Source organism: Pelophylax lessonae (assembly GCF_965119305.1).
Source record: "Pelophylax lessonae genome assembly, chromosome: 8".
Taxonomy (NCBI): Eukaryota; Metazoa; Chordata; class Amphibia; order Anura; family Ranidae; genus Pelophylax; species Pelophylax lessonae.
Genome location: NC_138775.1, coordinates 282364235 through 282385751, shown reverse-complemented (window position 1 = coordinate 282385751; position 21517 = coordinate 282364235). Strand labels below are relative to the sequence as shown.

Sequence of the window (21517 nt, the reverse complement as noted above, 5' to 3'; positions counted from 1 at the left end):
GTTTTTTTTTTGTTTTTTACTTAGTGTATTTGTTTTTTTTTTTGTTTTTTTACTTAGTGTATTTGTGTTTTTGTTTTTTGTTTTTTACTTAGTGTATTTGTGTTTTTTTTTGTTTTTTACTTAGTGTATTTGTGTTTTTGTTTTTTGTTTTTTACTTAGTGTATTTGTGTTTTTTTTTGTTTTGTTTTTTACTTAGTGTATTTGTGTTTTTTTTTTTTTGTTTTGTTTTTTACTTAGTGTATTTGTGTTTGGGTCAATATGTAAACGATAGCTTTGAAGCTGGCAATATTTTTCTTTTTCTTACCTAAACATTGGAATTCTGACACATAACAAATGCTCAAATTTTTGCACCCGCCCCAGGTTTATATATAGTTGATAATTTGTCAAATATGTTCTGCAAATATTTTTTTTTTCTTTTTTAATGCAGCCAAACTTGAAGGTCTAGAATCTTGTAGCGCCTTTGCTTTAGAGGCAGGTGAAAAATGAAAAGTACTTGTAGATTGCGGTAGGTCCGGAAAATTGAAATGCTCAGGAAGATTCTTTGAATATTTTATAAAAAATAAGTTTGTAAGCCCTTATAACTCACAGGGCCACGCAAACTGTTGGCACTCTATAAACTTTGTATAATGATAATAATAGATTGCTAGCTCCTAAGTATTTGTAGATTGCAGCAGGTCTGGAATATTTGAAGGCTTCTTTGATTATTATATAAAAATGAAAGCATTAAATAAGTGTTTGTAAGTCCTTAGAACTCATAGATTTTGTAAGGGGCTGTGCAAACTGTTGGCGTTTTATAAATCTCGTATAATAATAATAGATTGCAAGCTCCTAAGTACTTGTAGATTGCAGTAGGTCTGGAAAATGTGAAGGCTTCTTTGATTATTATATAAAAATGATAGCATTAAATAAGAGTTTGTAAGTCCTTAGAACTCATAGATTTTTTAAGGGGCTGTGCAAACTGTTGGCGCTATATAAATCTTGTATAATAATAATAATAATAATGGATTGCAAGCTCCTAAGTACTTGTAGATTGCAGCAGTAGGTCTGGAAAATTGTAATTCTGTGGAAGCTTCTTTGATTATTATATAAAAATTATAGCCTTAATTAAGAGTTTGTAAGCCTTTATAACTCATGGATTTTGCAAAGCGCTGGGCAAAGTGTTGGCGCTATGTAAATCTTGAATAATAATAATAATAAATTGGAAGGTCCCAAGTATAACGGCCTCAACTTTTGATTTGCGCTTAGTCTTTGCCATTCTGTTTCCATTACTAATTCACTATACTTTAATATGTATTAGTGTAGGCCCAATATTTCATATTTTGTCAAGTCTTTTTTTTTTTTTTTTAATTATGGTACAGATATATTTTTTTCTGGGTGTGTTGTACCGGTAATATATTTAAAATTGAGCTTTCTTATATAAAGTTGCTAATTTGACATTTTAAGATTTTTTAACATTTTTTTACATGTTTAAAACAGAACCAAACTGAGACTTTTTTTTGGTATTGTACATTTTGCTCATACCCTTTATAATTTTTTTATATCTTTATCTATATTTTTATTTACTTATTTTATATATATATATATATATATATATATATATATATATATATATATATATATATATATATATATATATATATATATATATATATATATATATATATAATATATATATATATATATATATATATATATATTTATTATTATTTATTTATTTTTTCCTTTTTCCTGATCCTTGAGTGGAAATTTATAAAGCAGCTATTTAAGGTTGTAGCCTTGCCAAGTTGTACGAGTATGTAGAGACACGTGTGTTCCCGAGCTCTGTTTATAATAATAAAAAAAAAAAAAAGTTAGCAGCAAAAATTAAACTTGTGCTGCCCTGTCAATTTGTGGGTGTAAACTCCTTTTTTCCTCTCCTATACTCTTGCCTGCGATTCCACTTTTAAATATTGATGTTCATGCATTTGCTGGGGTGAAAAGGAAGTGCTGGGTCTTTGTGTACGATTAACAAAAGAAACGGACGTGGATAAAAAACCCGACGCCTGCTTGTCACCACTTAGCCGGCCTCGAAGTCCTGAAATCACCCTTTTTTTTTTTTATTGTCACACAGAAAATGGGCCTAGAAGTGATATTTTTACAGGAAATACTTCCTCTGATTGCGGATTCACAGTAATTTTAGCACATAAATATTTGCTCGTATTTGTCCTCACCGGTAAATGAGAACTTGTTTTTATCTGCAGGTTTTAAAAAAGTTTTAGTTTCAATCTCTCTTTCTTTTTTTTTTTTTTTCCTGTTTGCAGGATGAATTCCATCCCTTTATCGAAGCACTTCTGCCTCACGTCCGCGCTTTTGCCTACACATGGTTCAACCTGCAAGCCCGAAAACGAAAATACTTCAAGAAGCACGAAAAGCGCATGTCGAAAGAGGAAGAAAGGGCCGTGAAGGATGAGCTGCTGAGCGAAAAACCCGAAGTCAAACAGAAATGGGCGTCCCGTCTCCTGGCAAAGTTGAGGAAAGATATCAGGCCGGAATATCGAGAGGATTTTGTACTCACCGTGACCGGTAAAAAACCCGCGTGTTGCGTTCTGTCTAACCCCGACCAGAAGGGAAAAATGAGAAGAATTGACTGCCTTCGCCAGGCGGACAAGGTCTGGAGGCTAGACCTAGTGATGGTGATTTTATTTAAAGGAATCCCTCTCGAAAGTACTGATGGGGAGCGCCTTGTTAAGTCTCCGCAGTGTTCTAACCATGGGCTTTGTGTTCAGCCCCATCACATAGGAGTTTCTGTGAAGGAACTTGATTTGTATTTGGCTTACTTTGTACACTCAGCAGGTAAGTGGCGCTTTTATTTTCTTGAACTTTCAGTTGCTTTTTTTTCTGTTTAGTTTTTGGGTTCCATTTATTTTTGGCATGTTGGTAGCGGCAACAGAAAACTTTTTAGGTTGACCTAAGTTTGAGGTACGTGCCAGGAATTTGGTAATCTCTTCCTTTGCTTTTTAGAACTTGTGGTTATAAAAAGAAGACCTGCATTTAAAAATCAAGTCATTTTTAGGTTGACCTAAGTTCGAGATAGGTGCCAGGAATTTGGTACTCTCTTCCTTTGCTTTTTAGAACTTGTGGTTATAAAACGGAAACCTGCATTTAAAAATCAAGTAATTTTTTAGGTTGACCTAAGTTCGAGATAGGTGCAAGGACTTTGGTACTCTCTTCCTTTGCCTTTTAGAACTTGAGGTTATAAAAAGAAGACTTGCATTCAAAAATCAACAAATTTTTAGGTTGACCGAAGTTCAAGATAGGTGCCAGGAATTTCGTACTCTCTTCTTTTGCTTTATATAACTTGAGGTTATAAAAAGTGGACCTGCATTCAAAAATAAACTAAGTTTCTATCAGTCTAGCTGAATGTTGTACGTAAACGGTTATTGGTGGTTTGGAGAACTGACCTTCTCCTGAGAAAGCATAATCTTGGTCCTCCAGAGGATGGTCAGATGGCCTTTGCCGTGGCAGTGGTCAGGTGGCCACAACTTGGGAAACTGGCTATAAGACTAGGGGTGGGCAAATGAACATGAACTTCAGAAGCCAGTTTGGCCAATCCAGGAGTCAGCTCAGTTGACAACAACTAGAGAAAACTTCAAAAGTTGTAACCTTTGAGGAGCATTGGTCACTTGGCTACTGGGATTTGCCAAGACCTGATTTAGGCAGAGCTAACCTATCTGTAGTCTTGTCTGATATAAAACCTCCTCATCAACATGGCCTTGGCATCGGTCATATGGCTGGGATTTGCCAAGATTTGATTTAGGCAGAGCTAACCTATCCGTAGTCTTGTCTGTATATAGAACCTCCTCATCAACTTGTCCTTGGCATCGGTCATATGGGTGGGATTTGCCAAGATTTGATTTAGGCAGAGCTAACCTATCCGTAGTCTTGTCTGAATATAGAACCTCCTCATCAACTTGTCCTTGGCATCGGTCATATGGGTGGGATTTGCCAAGATTTGATTTAGGCAGAGCTAACCTATCCGTAGTCTTGTCTGAATATAGAACCTCCTCATCAACTTGTCCTTGGCATCAGTCATATGGGTGGGATTTGCCAAGATTTGATTTAGGCAGAGCTAACCTATCCGTAGTCTTGTCTGAATATAGAACCTCCTCATCAACTTGTCCTTGGCATCGGTCATATGGGTGGGATTTGCCAAGACTTGATTTAGGCAAAGCTAACCTATCCGTAGTCTTGTCTGAATATAGAACCTCCTCATCAACTTGGCCTTGGCATTGGTCATATGGCTGGGATTTGCCAAGACTTGATTTAGGCAGAGCTAACCTATTCGTAGTCTTGTCTGAATATAGAACCTCCTCATCAACTTGGCCTTGGCATCGGTCATATTGCTCGGATCTGCCAAGACTTGATTTAGGCAGAGCTAACCTATCTGTAGTCTTGTCTGAATATAGAACCTCCTCATCAACTTGGCCTTGGCATCGGTCATATGGCTGGTATTTGCCAAGACTTGATTTAGGCAGAGCTAACCTATCCGTAGTCTTGTCTGAATATAGAACCTTCTCATCAACATGGCCTTGGCATTGGTCATATGGCTGGCCTCTGGAGGGAGCCCGGCCGTTGGTTCCTCGGCAAATAATAAATTTTCTTTTGGCTAAACTACTCATGATATCATTCATCCCAATTGGTGAAAAAGCTCTTGAGTTTTAGATCTCCTTTATTATAGGTTTTGCCCTAACAGTGAACCTGTGTTTTTTTGTTTGCGGCAGCCAGATGGGTTAAAAGAAAGGCTTTAAAGTAGAACTATAGGCAAAATTTTTTTTAAAACAATTTTGGTTAGAGTATGGGAGGGTTATAACCCCATAAGGTTTATTTTTGCCATCTGTGTCCCGTTGAGGAGATTTACCTTCACTTCCTGTCCAATAGCCAATCAGGAAGTGAGAGAAAATCCCTGCAAATTAAGAGATTCCCCCAGGTCACCAGAACCCCTATTGGAAGATTTCCCCCTCTATTAGTTTTCTGGCGACAATTCAAAATGTGGGGATTTTCTTTTACTTTCACTTTCAATGATAATGGTAAACAGGACTAATAGAGAGGGTGAATCTCCTTAACGGGGACACAGACAGCAATAAAAACTGACAGAGGTTGTAATCCCCCCCACTCTATCCAAAACTAACAAAAAAGTTTTGCCTTTAGCTATACTTTATATCAATGTTATCGCAATAAGGTCTTTGTACACAAGTTTGCTTTTTTTGTTCCAGTTTTTGCCTAAGTGCCGGTTCACACTAATACGACTTGTCAGGCGACTTGGTCAGCCTGGCAAGTCGTGCACCGTCGCGGTCATTGAGTAGTACAGGACCGGTTCTAATAGGAGCGACACAAGTCGCTCCGACTTAGAAAAAGGGTCCTGTACTTCTTCGGGGCGACTTGCATTGGCATTCATTTTATGAAGTCCGTGCAAGTCGTGCCGAAGTCGCGCTGCACGCGACTTCACAGATCGCCCCCTAAGTCGGAGCGACCTAGTGTGAACCAGCACTTAGCCTCGGTTCACACTAGGGCGATCTGTGAGGCGACCTGGTCGCCTCACAGGTCGCCGCAGGTCGCCTCCCATAGGGAAGCTGCGGACCCGTTCTAATAGAAGCGACACAAGTCGCTCCGATCTAGAAAAAGGGTCCGGAGCTTCTTTGGGGCGACCAGGAGGCGACCGCCATAGACTTCAATGTTATGAAGTCCGTGGCGGCCGCTCCGAGGTCGCGGTGCGCTGCTCGCACCGCGATCTCGGAGGTAGCCCCGGGAAGTAGCGTCGCGGTAGTATGAACCGGCGCTAAATGTACATTTGTAGTCATCTGTTTGGTCTATAATATCATTCAGTAAATATAAATAAATCAGCAACAATTAGTTCCCTTTTACAAAAATATATACTGTTTATTTCGGCCCTAAACTATCGACAAAACTTTTTTTTTTTTTTATATGAAAACTAAAACTTTTTTAAAACCTGCAGATAAAAACAAGTTCTCATTTACCGGTTAGGACAAATACGAGCAAATAGTTATGTAGAGTAAGGGAGGGTTGCCATGTTTGTCCCATTGGGGAGATTTACCTTCACTTCCTGTCCCATAGCCAAACGAGAATTGAGCGGAAATCTTTGCAAATTAAGGGGAATCTCTTGGGGACCCCCCAGGTCCCCACTGGAAGATTTCCCCTCTATTACTTTTCTGGGGACAACCCAAAATACGGGATTATCTTTTACTTTCACTTCCTGTCCAATAGCCAATCAGGAAGTGAGAGAAAATCCCTGCAAATTAAGAGATTCCCCCAGGTCACCAGAACCCCAATTGAAAGATTTCCCCCTCTATTACTTTTCTGGGGACAACCCAAAATACGGGATTATCTTTTACTTTCACTTTCAATGATAATGGTAAACAGGACTAATAGAGAGGGGGAATCTCCCTAACGGGGGTGCAGACAGCAATAAAAACTGACACGTGTTGTAATCCCTCTCCACTCCATTAAAAACTAAAAAAAAAAAAAGTTTTGCCTCTAGTTATACTTTAAATAGCTTAAATGCACCCAATGCTAATGAATCACAATGAGAAAACATAGGGGTATCGGCATCCAGAGCCGGTGACACAAGGCGCATGGTAATTTGTAAATGAATGAAAGTTAGACTTGTAGTCATTGACAGCTGCAGTTTAAACGTGATGCATGAATTAAAAAAAAAAAAGGAAAAAAAATGTTTTCTGGGTGACTTCTGCATTTCCCTCGTCCCTAATCAACGCTGTCCCATGACGTGCGCAAATGTCACCCTGCTTGCTAGTTTGTCGCCAAACGGTGTTGCCTCATTGTTGGCTTGTGAGATTGGCCTGCGGAACAGGAGACATTTCAGGACAGACTCGTGTAAACAAAAGTTTGGACTGTGCTTCTTTTTTTTTTTTTTTCGCAACGTAGGAAAATCCGCTGGCATTTTAGAGGCTTAATCCACTGTTAAGTGTAATGTAATTAATCATAATTCTAATGCAGGGGAAAGCACGTACGTAACCCACCCCAGTTTTTAATAAATAGCGGAAAGCCGAACAGCTTATCTCATTGGAGTTTGGTTGGATTTGGTATGTAGGCCACAAGCCTTTGTCAGAGTAGGTTGGATGATTAAACGGCAATGTTATTTGCCTGTATTCTATGGTACTTGAACCATTCAGTGCCCGAGCTTTATAAAGTACTTAATACCCGCTAGTACCCCAATCACCTGTCAAGTGTCAGTTTAATTTAACCGCTCGTCTACCAGCGAGCATGCAGGGCTTTCCTTTGGGTTTATTGCATTCAGAGCCACCAAAGTGTCATGTATTGTTTTTTTCTGATAACTTTTTTTTTTTTTTTGTGGTAAAATATTTTTAATTGTTTTTATGTTTAATATTAACTTACTAAAGCTACAGAAAAAAATGGCAGCGGTGCAATATTTCTTTTTTTTTTTTCAAAAAAGTTTATTGAAGAAAATTGGGAGTAACAAATGTAAAATTACATGGTTAACATTGTATGCAAATGGCAGCGGTGCAACATTTCTTTTTTTTTATCCAAAAAGTTTATTGAAGAATATTGTGAGTAACAAACTTAAAATTACATGGTTAACATTGCATACAAAAAATGGCAGCGGTGCAACATTTCTGTATAAATTTGACTAACGGGAGTTCATTTTCTATGAATCAGGCCTATATAAGTGTTGCGGGTTTTGCCACACAATTCTGAATTAGACAAAACTGCGCAATCCCTCAATGTTTTACAAGACCATTTTTGGAAATAAGACCATGCCTTCAGTGTTTTGTGTTTTTTTTTGCCTTCCTCTGGATCTACTGTGGGTGTAGGGTTATGTTTATGGACGTTTTCAATGTATTTAGTTACTGAATTTTCTGGCGTATAAGACTACTTTTGAACCTCAAAAAAATCGCCCAAAAATGGGGGGTCGTCTTATAGGCCGAGTATAATATCTCCAAAGTAACCTAAGTATAAGTATTACCGGTAGATGAAAATTAGGGGGGTCGTCTTATACGCCGGAAAATACGGTATTCATTTTTTTTTTCTATTGGTTGAACTAGATGGACTTGTATCTGTTTTTCAACCTATATGGGTGTCACAGATTGCGGGGTTTGTCACAGGGTTCAAATTTGGCCAAAATTGCGCAATCTCCCAATATTCTACAAGATTGGACCATGCTTTAAGCATTTTTTTTTTGCCTTCTCCTGGATCTACTTTGGATTTAAGGCTCTGTTTCTGGAGGTTTTTTAGTGAATTTATTTATTCATTTTTTTGGGGGTTGAACTATAGATGGACCTATGTCTTCTTTTCAACCTATGTAAATACATATGAATATGTCAGTTATTTGCTGAATTGAAAACTTCAGAAAATTGCTGTTTCGCTATAGATCAATAATAATAATTATTATTATTATTATTATATAGGATTTTTTGGGTTGAATTATAGATGGACCTATGTCTTCTTTTCAACCTATGTAAATATATATGAATATGTCAGTTATTTTCTGAATTGAAAACTTCAGAAAATTGTTGTTTTGCTATAGATCAATAATAATAATTATTATTATTATTATTATTATTATTATATAGGATTTTTTGGGTTGAACTATAGATGGACGAATGTCTTCTTTTCAACCTATGTAAATACATATAAATATGTCAGTTATTTGCTGAATTGAAAACTTCAGAAAATTGTTGTTTCTCTATAAATCAATAATTATTATTATTATTATTATTTTATAGGATTTTTTGGGTTGAATTATAGATGGACCTATGTCTTCTTTTCAACCTATGTAAATACATATGAATATGTCAGTTATTTTCTGAATTGAAAACTTCAGAAAATTGTTGTTTCTCTATAGATCAATAATAATAATTATTATTATTATTATTATTATTATATAGGATTTTTTGGGTTGAACTATAGATGGACGAATGTCTTCTTTTCAACCTATGTAAATACATATGAACATGTCAGTTATTTGCTGAATTGAAAACTTCAGAAAATTGTTGTTTCGCTATAGATCAATAATAATAATTATTATTATTATTATTATATAGGATTTTTTGGGTTGAACTATAGATGGACCTATGTCTTCTTTTCAACCTATGTAAATACATATGAACATGTCAGTTATTTTCTGAATTGAAAACTTCAGAAAATTGTTGTTTCGCTATAGATCAATAATTATTATTATTATTATATAGGATTTATAAAGCGCCAACAGTTTACGCAGCGCTTTCCAACTTGAGGGTAGACAGTACAAATACAATACACTTTAATACAGTAGGAATCAGAGGGCCCTGCTCATTAGAGCTTACAATCTAAGAGGAGGGGTCAAGAGATACAAGAGGTAATAACTGTGGGGGATGGGCTGATGGAGAAAATAATGATAATAAAATAATATTAATAATAATTATTAAATAATGATCATTAAATAATTAAATCTATGTAAATACATATGAACATGTATGTTATTTGCTGAATTGAAAACTTCAGAAAACTGTTGTTTCTCTATAGATCAATAATTATTATTATTATATAGGATTTATATTATATAGCGCCGACAGTTTACGCAGCGCTTTCCAACTTGAGGGTAGACAGTACAAATACAATACACTTTAATATAGTAGAAATCAGAGGGCCCTGCTCTTTAGAGCTTACAATCTAAGAGGGAGGGTCAGGAGATACAATAGGTAATAACTGTGGGGGATGGGCTGATGGAGAAAATAATGATAATAAAATAATACTAATAATAATAATTATTAAATAATGATCATTAAATAATTAAATCTATGTAAATACATATGATCATGTCAGTTATTTGCTGAATTGAAAACTTCAGAAAATTGTTGTTTCTCTATAGATCAATAATTATTATATAGTGTTTATATAGCGCCGGCAGTTTACGCAGCGCTTTACAACTTGAGGGTAGACAGTACAAATACAATACACTTTAATATAGTAGGAATCAGAGGGCCCTGCTCATTAGAGCTTACAATCTAAGAGGGGGGGGGGGGGGTCAAGAGATACAAGAGGTAATAACTGTGGGGGGTGGGCTGATGGAGAAAATAATGATAATAAAATATTGATAATAATAATTAAATAATGATCATTAAATAAATAAATATATATTAATAATAATATTAAATAAAACTTTTTTTTTTTTTCTTATTTCCTTTTTATTCATATTTTTAACAGACCAGGTATTTTTTATTTATTTTTTTACACAGACCCGCTGTATTTTTATTCTCTCTCTTTGAAGCAATTATAGTGATCTTTTTTTTCCAGGGGCAATAAATATAGTGTTTGAATTTGGTTATTTAATATCCTACTGGTGATGCTGAATATTTCAAATGTGTTTTAGTTTAAAAACTTGCCAACAAGTCAAAGTAAATTTCAGGACGTGGATTATGATAAAAAAAAAAAAAAAAAAAAAAGCTGCCAAGACTGCTAATTAGGAACCGCTATCTGCCTAAACAAGGGCAGATGTAAAACTGTCCTGGTCTGAAATTTATTGCATTTTATATATTTTTTTCCTACTTTCTCCCTGCATGTATCAAATGTCTCTCCCATGTTTTTTTTTTTTTGCTAGTGGGAGTAATAAGTAAAAAAAAGGCAAATTTATTACTTTTCCAAAGATGGACAATCTGTATCCAGATGAGGAGTTAAAGTAGGCACGTGTCTAAGTCACATTTAAGTTGTTAAGGTCACGACCTTTGCCACCAAGCAGTTGACCCCTGAGATAAAATTTAACCTTTGATCATTTGTAGCCAGTCAACCGCAAGAAATACCGCTTGGAGAATTGCAGCTGTGGGTGCTACTTTGGTTAAACGTGGGCAAGTCTTAAGGGGAAAAAAAAAAAAGATTCTTTTTGAAGTGGTTTAATTTCCTCTGAGGTCAGATTTGTTAGGAAAAGTTAGCAGCAGCAGAAAACTGGATGGATATATATTCTGGCAACCAAACAATGAGTCTGACACCTGATCCGAGAGCCTCTTCCTCCCACTAAACCAGGCAAGGCAGCCTTTGTCGAAGCCAAGTTAGTGGCAGCTCACTGTTTACATCAAAACCTTTTCACGCTTGTAAAAATATAACAGATATATTTTATTTATTTATTTATTTTAAGTTGCAAAAACCAGCGCAAGTCTTGTTTATCGGTGCGCATGTTTTTTTTTTTTTTATGCACCACTAACCACTTAAGCCCCGGAAGATTTTACCCCCTTCCTGACCAGGGCCTATTTTGCGATTCGGCACTGCGTGACTTTAACGGACAATTGCGCGGTCGTGCGACGCTGTACCTAAACGACTTTGGCGTCCTTTTTTTCCCACAAACAGAGCTTTCTTTTGGTGGTATTTGATCACCTGTGCGATTTTTTGATCATGCGCTATAAACAAAAAAAGGGCGTCAATTTTGCAAAAATAACAATATTTTTCACATTTTTTTATATGAAATTCCCCCAAAAAAATGTAAAAATCAAAAATTTTTAACATTTTCGGCCAATTTGTTTTATGCTACATATGTTTGGTAAAAAAAAAATCGCAAAAAGCGTATTTTGATTGGTTTGCGCAAAAGTTATCGCGTTTACTAACAAAGGGAAAGATTTTTGTCATTTTCGTTGTTTTTTTTTTAACGCGTAATGGCGGCGATCTGCAATCTTTTTTGCGGTACTGCGACATTGCGGCGGACAGATCGGAGCCTTGACTGACATTTTTGACACTTTTTGGGTTACCAGTGACATTTCTACAGTAATCAGTGCTATACATATGCACTGTTACTGTAAAATTACACTGGCAGTGAAGGGGTTAACTTTTTTGAGAGGGAGGGGCTATGTGTGTCCCTAGGGGCGTGATTCTAACTGTGATTGGCTGTGGCTTGAGATGTATGAACAGTGATCAACGGTTCTACATAGTAGAACCGTATGATCATCATTCATACACTGGGGAGAATGACAGGCGGCTTGTTTACATTAGCCGCCTGCCTTTCTCTCTCTCCACCGACGATCGCGAGTGAGGGGGGTCCGTGACCACGCAGGAGCACGCCTCCGGCGGCGCGCGCTCGCTCCTGAGACCCTCACAGGCTAGCGACGTAGACCTACATCGCTCTGCCTGTGAGGGGCTGACTGCCGCAGTAAATATACTGTGAGCAGTCGGCAAGTGGTTAAGACACCATTTAGGTACGCACTACCGAAAATGTATATATCGTAAAGAAGCATCCATATTTCACGGGTTTTTCTGTTTTTGATATCAGCTGTAAAAATGATTGGCATTTGATGGCAAAGCAGCGCGGTGTGTGTTCTAGAACCAAACCCACACAGAAAAAACAGAGAGAGAGAGAGAGAGCTCAGGAAAGAACATCCCTGGTTATGCCTTTTATCTGTGAATTCAAGAAGGAAAATAGGCCCAGGGTCATGTCTGGACTAAAGCTAGTCGTAGACTTCCTAAGAGTCAGTTCACACTATGGCGACACGACTTCGGGGGCGACTAGTGAAGTCGCCGTGCACCGCGACTTCGGCGCGACTTGCACGGACTTCACATAATGGAAGTCAATGCAAGTCCCTCCGACTTCTGTTAAAAGTAGTGCAGGAACTATTTTCTAAGTCGGAGCGACTTGAGGTGCTCCTATTAGAACGGTTCCCATAGCACTGAATGGACCGCGACTTGTCAGGCAACTAAGTCACCTGACAAGTCGCGGTAGTGTGAACCGGGAGTTATGGTGGATGGATAAGCAAAAATACACTTTTGGGGCTCCCGAGCATTGCATGTTAATGACCCTGGAAGAAAGGAGCATGGCAGATACTCCTCTGGGGCTGGCTTGTCTTCTAGGACAGGAGTCTCCAAACTTTATAAACATGGGGCCAGTTTACTGTCCTTCAGACTTTAGAGGGGGCCAGATGGTTTTCACTGGGGTAGCAATTGTCCTGGATCCAGTGGGAATAATCAATGCCTCAGAATTGGTGAACAGTGAAAGTAAACAAATTTCATAGCACCTTTGGTCAGTAGGAGGATAAATAGTGACTCATAATTGGTATTAGTGGGAGGAATAGTGCCCCATCATTGGTATACGTTGAAGGAGAAGTGCTCAATCATTGGTTTTAGTGGAAGGAGTAGTGCCCAATCATTGGTGTCAGTGGGAGAAATAATGCTCCATTGTTGGTATCAGTAGTAGAAATAGTGCTTCATCATTGGTATCAGTGGGAAGAGAAGCGCTCCATTGTTGGTATCAGTAGTAGGAATAGTGCCCCATCGTTGGTGTCAGTGGAAGCAATAATGCCCCATATTTGGTGTCAGTGAAAGGAAAAGTACTTCATTGTTTGTTTCAGTAGTAGGTATAGTGCCCCATTGTTGGTATCAGTAGTACAATGGGCAGTATGTGCAGGCAAGGAGTATGGAAGGTATGACAGTGGACAGTGTGTGCAGGCGAGGAGTATCGAATGTATAACAGTGGACAGTATGTGCAGGAGAAGAGTGGAAGGGTATTTAACAATGGGTAGGTAGTATGGGCAGGCGAAGAGTGTGGAAGGTATGACAGTGGGCAGTATGTGCTGGAGAGGAGTGCAGAGGGTATGACAGAGAGAAATATGTGCTGAAGAGAAATGCGAAGAGTATGACAGGTGGCAGAATGTGCTAGGTATGACAGAGGGCAATAGGTCCTGGAGAGGAGTGTGGTGAGTATGACAGGGGGCAGTGGGTACTGGAGAGGAGTGTAGCTAGTATGACAGGGGGCAGTATGTACTGGAGAGGAGTGTGCTGAGTATGACAGGGGGCAGTAGGTACTGGAGAGGAGTGTAGCTAGTATGACAGGGGGCAGTATGTACTGGAGAGGAGTGTAGCTAGTATGACAGGGGGCAGTATGTACTGGAGAGGAGTGTGGTGAGTATGACAGGGGGCAGTAGGTACTGGAGAGGAGTGTAGCTAGTATGACAGGGGGCAGTATGTACTGGAGAGGAGTGTGCTGAGTATGACAGGGGGCAGTATGTACTGGAGAGGAGTGTGCTGAGTATGACAGGGGGCAGTATGTGCTATGTATGACAGAGGGCAATAAGTGCTGGAGAGGAATGCGGTGAGTATGACAGGGGGCAGTATGTACTGGAGAGGAATGCGGTGAGTATGACAGGGGGCAGTAAATACTGGAGAGGAGTCTGGTGGGTATGACAAGGTGCAGTATAGGCAGACGAGGAGTGCCCATGAGTGTGTTCTGGAGGAGGGATACAGGGGCAAGACCAATATATATGTGTGCTGGACATGGGATCTCATTCGGGAAAGACCAGTCTGTGTGTTGGAGGTATGATGTTACCCATGTAGGACCAGAAAGGACCGTGATTATATCAAGCATGGACTGACTTTAGAGAAGGTTTTCCAAAATGCGTTTTCTAGCTCTCCCAAATTTATATTTCAACAGTTTACAAGCATCTCCATTGTTGAGAAAGGCATAAAAGTTGTTTTCTGTCATTCTGGAACTGAAGGTGAAATAAAGATTTGTGGTATATAATTTATGATTAGCCTCTGGATGTATAAATCCCGCTTTACTGATTATTTATGCATTTTTTTTTGGCTATAAAATATTTCCTTTGTCTTTTCTACAAATGAAGCCCGATAAATGGCACACCTGGTAGGTTATGTCCAAAGTGTATCTGCGATTTGGCAGGCTGTGCCTGCCATCTCATCATTAAATGGATTGAAAAGGGCCAATATGAGAGTTTCCCAGATGGTGTCGCTGGCACTGGGGGAATGGAGCCCTTGCCATCGTTGAAGACCAGGTGTACAATGGAGGATGCTCCATATTTATTCTGCGTTAGAAGAAGGATCGATGCTCAATGGCAATGTTGCAATGAAATTTTTTCTTTTTAATCAAGCGTTAGATTTTATTTGCTCCTTGTAGCGGAGGAATGGCTTTACCCCCAGAAGATGGTACATAGAGAAATATTGGGAACCGGACAAACCCCAGGAGTCAGGCAGGCAATAGACAAATGTTCAAAGGCTTCCTCACTTTTTGAACATTTTGTTTTTGAAGATGGCTGGTGGCACCTAGAATTCTTCTTTCATTTATTTTTTAAATTGTCTTTCCACGTTAATACAGATATTTTGAATACTGCTATAAAATAATGTATCTATAGCAGTGTTTCTCAACCAGAATGCCGCAGCACACTAGCGTTCCGTATAGGTTCCTGTGGGGTGCGTCAAGCGTGAAACCCATTTTGCCCTGGAGATGGATGAAAGAATTATGTGGTGATGACAAGACTCTTATATGTTGGGGGGGGGGGGCTGTCTTGTATAGGGGGCACTGTGACTCTGTGATGGGGGATTACGAGTCTGTGATGAGGGGACTTTGTGATGGGGGACTCACAATAGGGGGGAACCACTGACATGAAGGGGGGCTCTGATGTGATGGAAAAATCTATGATGGGAAGAAGGGAGCTTCTGATGTGATGGAGCGACCTCTGATGGGAAGGGGGACTTCTGATGTGATGGAGCGACCTCTAATGGGAAGGGGGACTTCTGATGTGATCGAGGGATCTCTGATGGGAAGGGGGGCTCTGACGTAATGGAGGGACCTCTGATGGGAAGGGGGACTCTGATGTGATTAATGGACCTATGATGGGAAGGGGGTTTCTGATATTAAGGAGGGACCTTTAATAGGAAGGGTGGCTTCTGATGTGACAGAGGGACGTCTGATGAGAAAGGGGACTTCTGATGTGATTGAAGGACCTCTAATGGGAAGAGCAGCTCCTGATGTGATGGAGAGACATCTAATAGGAAGGTGGGCTTCTGATGTGATGAAGGGACCTCTATTGGGAATGGGGGGCTTCTGATGTGATGGAGGGACCTCTAAAAGGAAAGGAGGCTTCTGAATTGATGGAAGGACCTCAAATTGGAAGGGTGGCTTCTGATGTGATGGAGGGACCTCTAATGGGAAGAGCAGCTTCTGATGTGATGGAGAGACATCTGATGGAAAGGGGGGCTTCTGATGTGATGGAGAGACCTCTATTGGGAACGGGGGGCTTCTAATGTGATGGAGGGACCTCTAATAAGAAAGGAGGCTTCTGAGTTGATGGAGGGACCTCTAATTGGAAGGGTGGCTTCTGATGTGATGGAGGGACCTCTAATGGGAAGGGGGACTTCTGATGTGATGGAGGGACCTCTAATGGGAAGAGCAGCTTTTGATGTGATGGAGAGACATCTGATGGAAAGGGGGGCTTCTGATGTGATGGAGGGACCTCTAATGGGAAGGGAGACTTCTGATGTGATGGAGGGACCTCTAATGGGAAGGGAGACTTCTGAAGTGATGGAGGGACATCTGATGGGAAGGGAGACTTCTGATGTGATGGAGGGACCTCTAATGGGAAGGGGGACTTCTGATGTGATGGAGGGACCTCTAATGGGAAGGGAGACTTCTGATGTGATGGAGGGACATCTGATGGGAAGGGAGACTTCTGATGTGATGGAGGGACCTCTAATGGGAAGGGAGACTTCTGATGTGATGGAGGGACATCTGATGGGAAGGGAGACTTCTGATGTGATGGAGGGACCTCTAATGGGAAGGGGGACTTCTGATGTGATGGAGGGACCTCTAATGGGAATGGAGACTTCTGATGTGATGGAGGGACATCTGATGGGAAGGGAGACTTCTGATGTGATGGAGGGACATCTGATGGGAAGGGAGACTTCTGATGTGATGGAGGGACATCTGATGGGAAGGGAGACTTCTGATGTGAAGGTATTTCATAAAGATGGTTGTTTGCATAGTCCCAGGCCAAATATTATTTATGTTTTTTACATTTTAGACTGGGGCGCCTCAAGATTTTGCAAACTTTTAGGGCTGGTTCACACTAGAGCCTGGTGCGTGAAAGGTGCGTGAAAGGTGCGTTTCCATGCGCATTTCCCGTACCACATGGGAACATGCTGCTCTTGCAAGACTCTCCTGTGCATTGTGTTTGTGTGCATTTGTATGGGCTGTCAAAACCAGAATGTGCAGAAACACACAAAAACCCAGGCGTTGTAGTGTAAGCCAGCTCTTAAAGGGTGCCATGACAAAAAACACATGGAGAAACGCTGGGTCTGTACTATAGAGTTGCAATTCTTTATTTGTGCATATTTTGTATGAACTGTTCCCGTTCTGTGTTTCTCCTTGAGAAGGGTTTTATGAGTCCTCCAAGCCTTTTCTGGAACTGCACAGTATGGCTGCATCATTGTGGAAACATTGTGTTCTTGATTACAATGTATCTGTTAAGATCTGCAGCTTTAAAGCACATTTGCAATCGATTACAGCCTACCGAGCTTCTGTTGGCAGAAGCGGGACGTTCGTTGCTGCCTGGGAACTTTTAAGTAGCCCAACTTGCTGGAGTGAAGCAGACTGTCCTTCCATGACCACAACAAAAGCTGTGGTTTGCTCGACGCTCTCCTTAAACAGTTTCCCATTAGTGGTAGTTGGCCCAGGAATTCCAGTTTTACTTTGTCAGGCAGAGGAGATCTTGTTTTATGCTCCTGGCATCGGACCTTTTCATAAATCCTGACTTTGAAGACAATTTATTTTTCTGAAACGCATAAAAAACAATGGGCGGACCCAAATTTAGGTGACCGATGACCCCAATGAAAGATGACACCTACGTTTTTTTCTTTCCATGGATTTTTATTGAAAAAAAAAAATAACAGTTTTACAAATGTTTTTGTATGAAAGCATCACAGTTAGTATAAAAGAGTCTAATTGACAATAACAACAGCAATAAACATTGTTCCAGGCATGTTCCCTAGGTAGTAAATAATTACGCTGCACTAACGGCAGTCCCATCGGCTGCCAGGAAACAAGGGTATTACCAAAGCTCAAGGGGCTACCATGGGTCCATGGCCCTGGAGGCACAGACACGCGAAAACCTTATTTATTATAAAAGGAACATATGGGCATCATATGTAGGAACACATATATACATACAGCACCTCTATCCCAAACCTGTAGGGATAGTCTCCTGAGATGTAGAATGGATTGGCATAGGAGGACTAGGTAGATAAGTGGGACACCTACATTTTTTTAAGGGTTAGTCTACCCAAAAGGAGCCTGGTGGGCTTTAAGTTAGAAAGGTCAGAAATATTATATTTCTCTCTGCATTGATTTCAGTTAAGGCTAGGTTACATGTGTAGAGTCTCTAATTAGGGGTTCCATGGTCAATGGGACTAATGCGCCGCAAGTGAGAGTCAAGCATTTGGCTGACAGTTGTGGTGCAGCCCCATTGACATGAATGGGTAAGTTGACAAGTGCCTGGTGGGCTTTGGTGTTAGAAAGGTCAGAAATGTTATATTTCTCTCAGCATTGATTAAGGATAGGTCCACGCTGGTTGAGTCTCTAAAAAGCATTCAGTGGTCAATGGGATGAATGTGCCGCAAATAAGAGTCAAGCATTTGGCTGAAAGTTGTGGTGCAGCCCCATTGACATGAATGGGTAAGTTGACTGGTGCCAGGTGAGCTTTGATGTTAGAAAGGTCAGAAATTGTATATTTCTCCTATAAAAGAAAAGAAAAAGGAGGTGCAAACACCTAGTGCATTACCCTTGGTCACCATAAAAAATGTTTTAATAAAATGCCAAAAACATACTCACAGACAAGAAGAATATTAAATTTGCATGAAATTCGCAAGAATCCACCACACTTGGAATGGAACATGTCCTTGTAGATAGGACCGCTAACGCGTTTCGGGAGTCAAGCTCCCTTCATCAGAGCTCAATATTTCTCCTATAATTGAATAAGAATAGGTCCACCCTTGTAGAATCTCTAAAAAGCAATCCGTGGTCAATGGGACAAATGCGCCGCAAATGTTAGTCAAGCATTTGGCTCACAGTTGTGGCACAACCCCATTGACTTGAATAGGCAAGTGGACAAGGTGCCACCTGGCAACTCGACATTGCACACCCCTTCAGCATTATTTACGCTTACTCTCGCTACACAAAGCAAAAAATAATTATTTAATTTAGGAGTAGGATACCATTTACTATTAAAATGATGGAATCTCAGATTGTGTGCAACTGGCTTTTAAATTAGAGTTACAGTAGGACCTCAGCTGATGGTTGTCAGGGGTCAGTACTTGCCCCCAGTTGTCTGAGGGCCCATTCAGTCCTTGGCCTCCTGGTGTGTTAAGCCAGCCATAGATGGATCGAATCTCGACTGGTTCAGCAGGGAACGGCTGAGATTCAATCCATGTATGGGCAGGCTGACTGTACCGACTTGGGTAAAACCAGCCTGTTGAGTTTTTAGCATGCCATTGCTGCCACTAGCTGTAGTCATTGTGTTCTGCCAGCCATGAAGGCTCAATGCATATCTCCTCACCGGCAGATCACAATAGCACTGTTGGAGGCATTCCCCCATCAACACTGAGTGTGTTGAAGGGGGAATCAAGCAACGTTTTTTTACTTCCACCCATGGTACATTGCCATTGCGATGCATGTGGGTTGGAGCTGCGTTGCCTTGTAGTGTCATTCCAAAAGGCTTGCAGGTGAAGCAGCCAACTTTCATGATCCCATCTAAGTGGATTGAATCCTGTGTTATTTAAACATTTAGACCTACTGCCTATATTCCTCCCATAACCTTTCAATGGGAAGCAGACGGGTTCGATACATGCACATCAGACTGCATATTTAAAAGTTGATGAGTAATGTGAATTTACTTCCCTTTTTTTTGTTTTTTAGCTTCAAACACATTGTACTTCTAGTAGAAGGTTTGGAAGGTGATGTCTGTGACTCGGCTGCATGCATCACATGGATAGACCTGGGTTATTTAATTACATTTAAACAGAAGACTTCCAGGAGCTAATTATGCTGTTGTCTAAATGCATGCCATAATTACCTTTATTACAAGTTTTCAGCTCTCTGTACTTGAGAGTTGTGGCTTAAAGAGACAATGTCACTCAGCCAATTCATGGCAAAGTGACAGCTCTTGTATAAAACCTTCCCCCAACCCACTGATTCTGACCTTTCTCCATCTTCCTCCATCATAGCGGGCACCTTAATACCCGGTGGCAGTTTGTGTTGGATCTTAAAGAGAGTGGAGAGGTCATCCCCTTGGCCCCTGTCATACCCAAGGGGCCACACATAACATTCAGCATTTGTAATGTAGAAGACTATCAGAGACTGTAGTATGTCCACAACAGATGGTCAGAGACTAGGGACATGCTACAGGTGTGTTTGGAAACTGGGGACACGGTGCACAAGACAAAGACCTAGGATTTATCACATGGGACTGTTGAAGATCACTGCCATTATAGTCCTTTTACATTTCAAAGGTCCCACTCCCAATACTGGCTGAAGGGGCTTGAGGGACACACAATAAATCAGGGATCCTCAAACTACGGCCCTCCAGCTGCTTCAGAACTACACATCTCATGAGGCATTGTATAACTCTGACATTCAAGGACATGACTAGGCACGATGGGAATTGTAGTTCCCAAACAACTGGAGGGCCATAGTTTGAAGACCCCTGCAATAAATACTAATAGACCAGATGTTGCCCTTAGGCCACAGGTTGGGCACCAGGGCTCTATAATACATTTTGTTCCCAGCAGCTAATCTTTTTTCATCTGTTGTCTCCCCCAAGCCTGAAGAATGAGACACCTTTTCATGAGCCTGTTGTTATAGACCAAGGGTCTTCAGTCTTTCCAAACTAAGGACCAAGTTACTGTCCTTGAGACTTTAGGGGAACCTGACTTTTCCCAGTGGGAATATAAAATCGCATGATGTCAGTGGATATAACCAATGTCCCATCATTGGTATTAGTGGGAGGAATAGTTCCCCATCATTGGTATTAGTGGGAGGAATAGTGCCCCATCATTGGTGTCAGTGGAAGGAATAGTGCCCCATCATTAGTATTAGTGGGAGGAATAGTGCCCCATCATTGGTATTAGTGGGAGGAATAGTTCCCCATCATTGGTATTAGTGGGAGGAATAGTTCCCCATCGTTGGTATTAGTGGGAGGAATAGTGCCCCATCATTGGTATTAGTGGGAGGAATAGTGGCCCATTAGTGGTATCAGTGGGAGAAATAGTGCCCCATTAGTGGTATCAGTGGGAGAAATAGCACCCCATTGTTGGTATTAGTGGGGGGAATAGTGCCCCATCATTGGTGTCAGTGGGAGAAATAGTGCCCCATCGTTGGTGTTAGAGGGGGGAATAGTGCCCCATCGTTGGTATTAGTGGGAGGAATAGGGCCCCATCATTGGTATTGGTCGAAGGAATAGGGCCCCATCACTGATGTCTATGGAAAGAAGTGTCCAAATTGCTGGTGTCAGTTTGAGGAATAGTGCCTTCTATCAGTGGGAGAAATAATGCTCCATTGTTGGTGTCAGTGGAAGGAAGAATGCCCCATCATTGGCGTCAGTGGGAGAAAGAGTGCCCCACCATTGGTGTCAGTGGGAGAAAGAGTGCCCCATCATTGGTGTCAGTGGGAGAAAAAGTGCCCCATCTTTGGTGTCAGTGGGAGAAAGAGTGCCCCATCGTTGTTGTCAGTAGGGTGAATAGTGACTTG

The 21517-nt window shown here is 40.5% G+C and overlaps 1 protein-coding gene across 9 annotated transcripts in view; it reads left to right on the top strand.

Annotated features, from left to right (window-relative positions):
- NFIA (nuclear factor I A) overlaps nucleotides 1-21517 on the top strand; it is a 504907-nt gene that overhangs the window by 34692 nt on the left and 448698 nt on the right. For all 9 annotated transcript variants that reach the window (XM_082265066.1, XM_082265065.1, XM_082265064.1 and 6 more), the window contains exon 2: nucleotides 2301-2832. In XM_082265066.1, the coding sequence (XP_082121192.1) occupies nucleotides 2301-2832 (532 nt within the window). The remainder of the gene's footprint in view (nucleotides 1-2300; nucleotides 2833-21517) is intronic.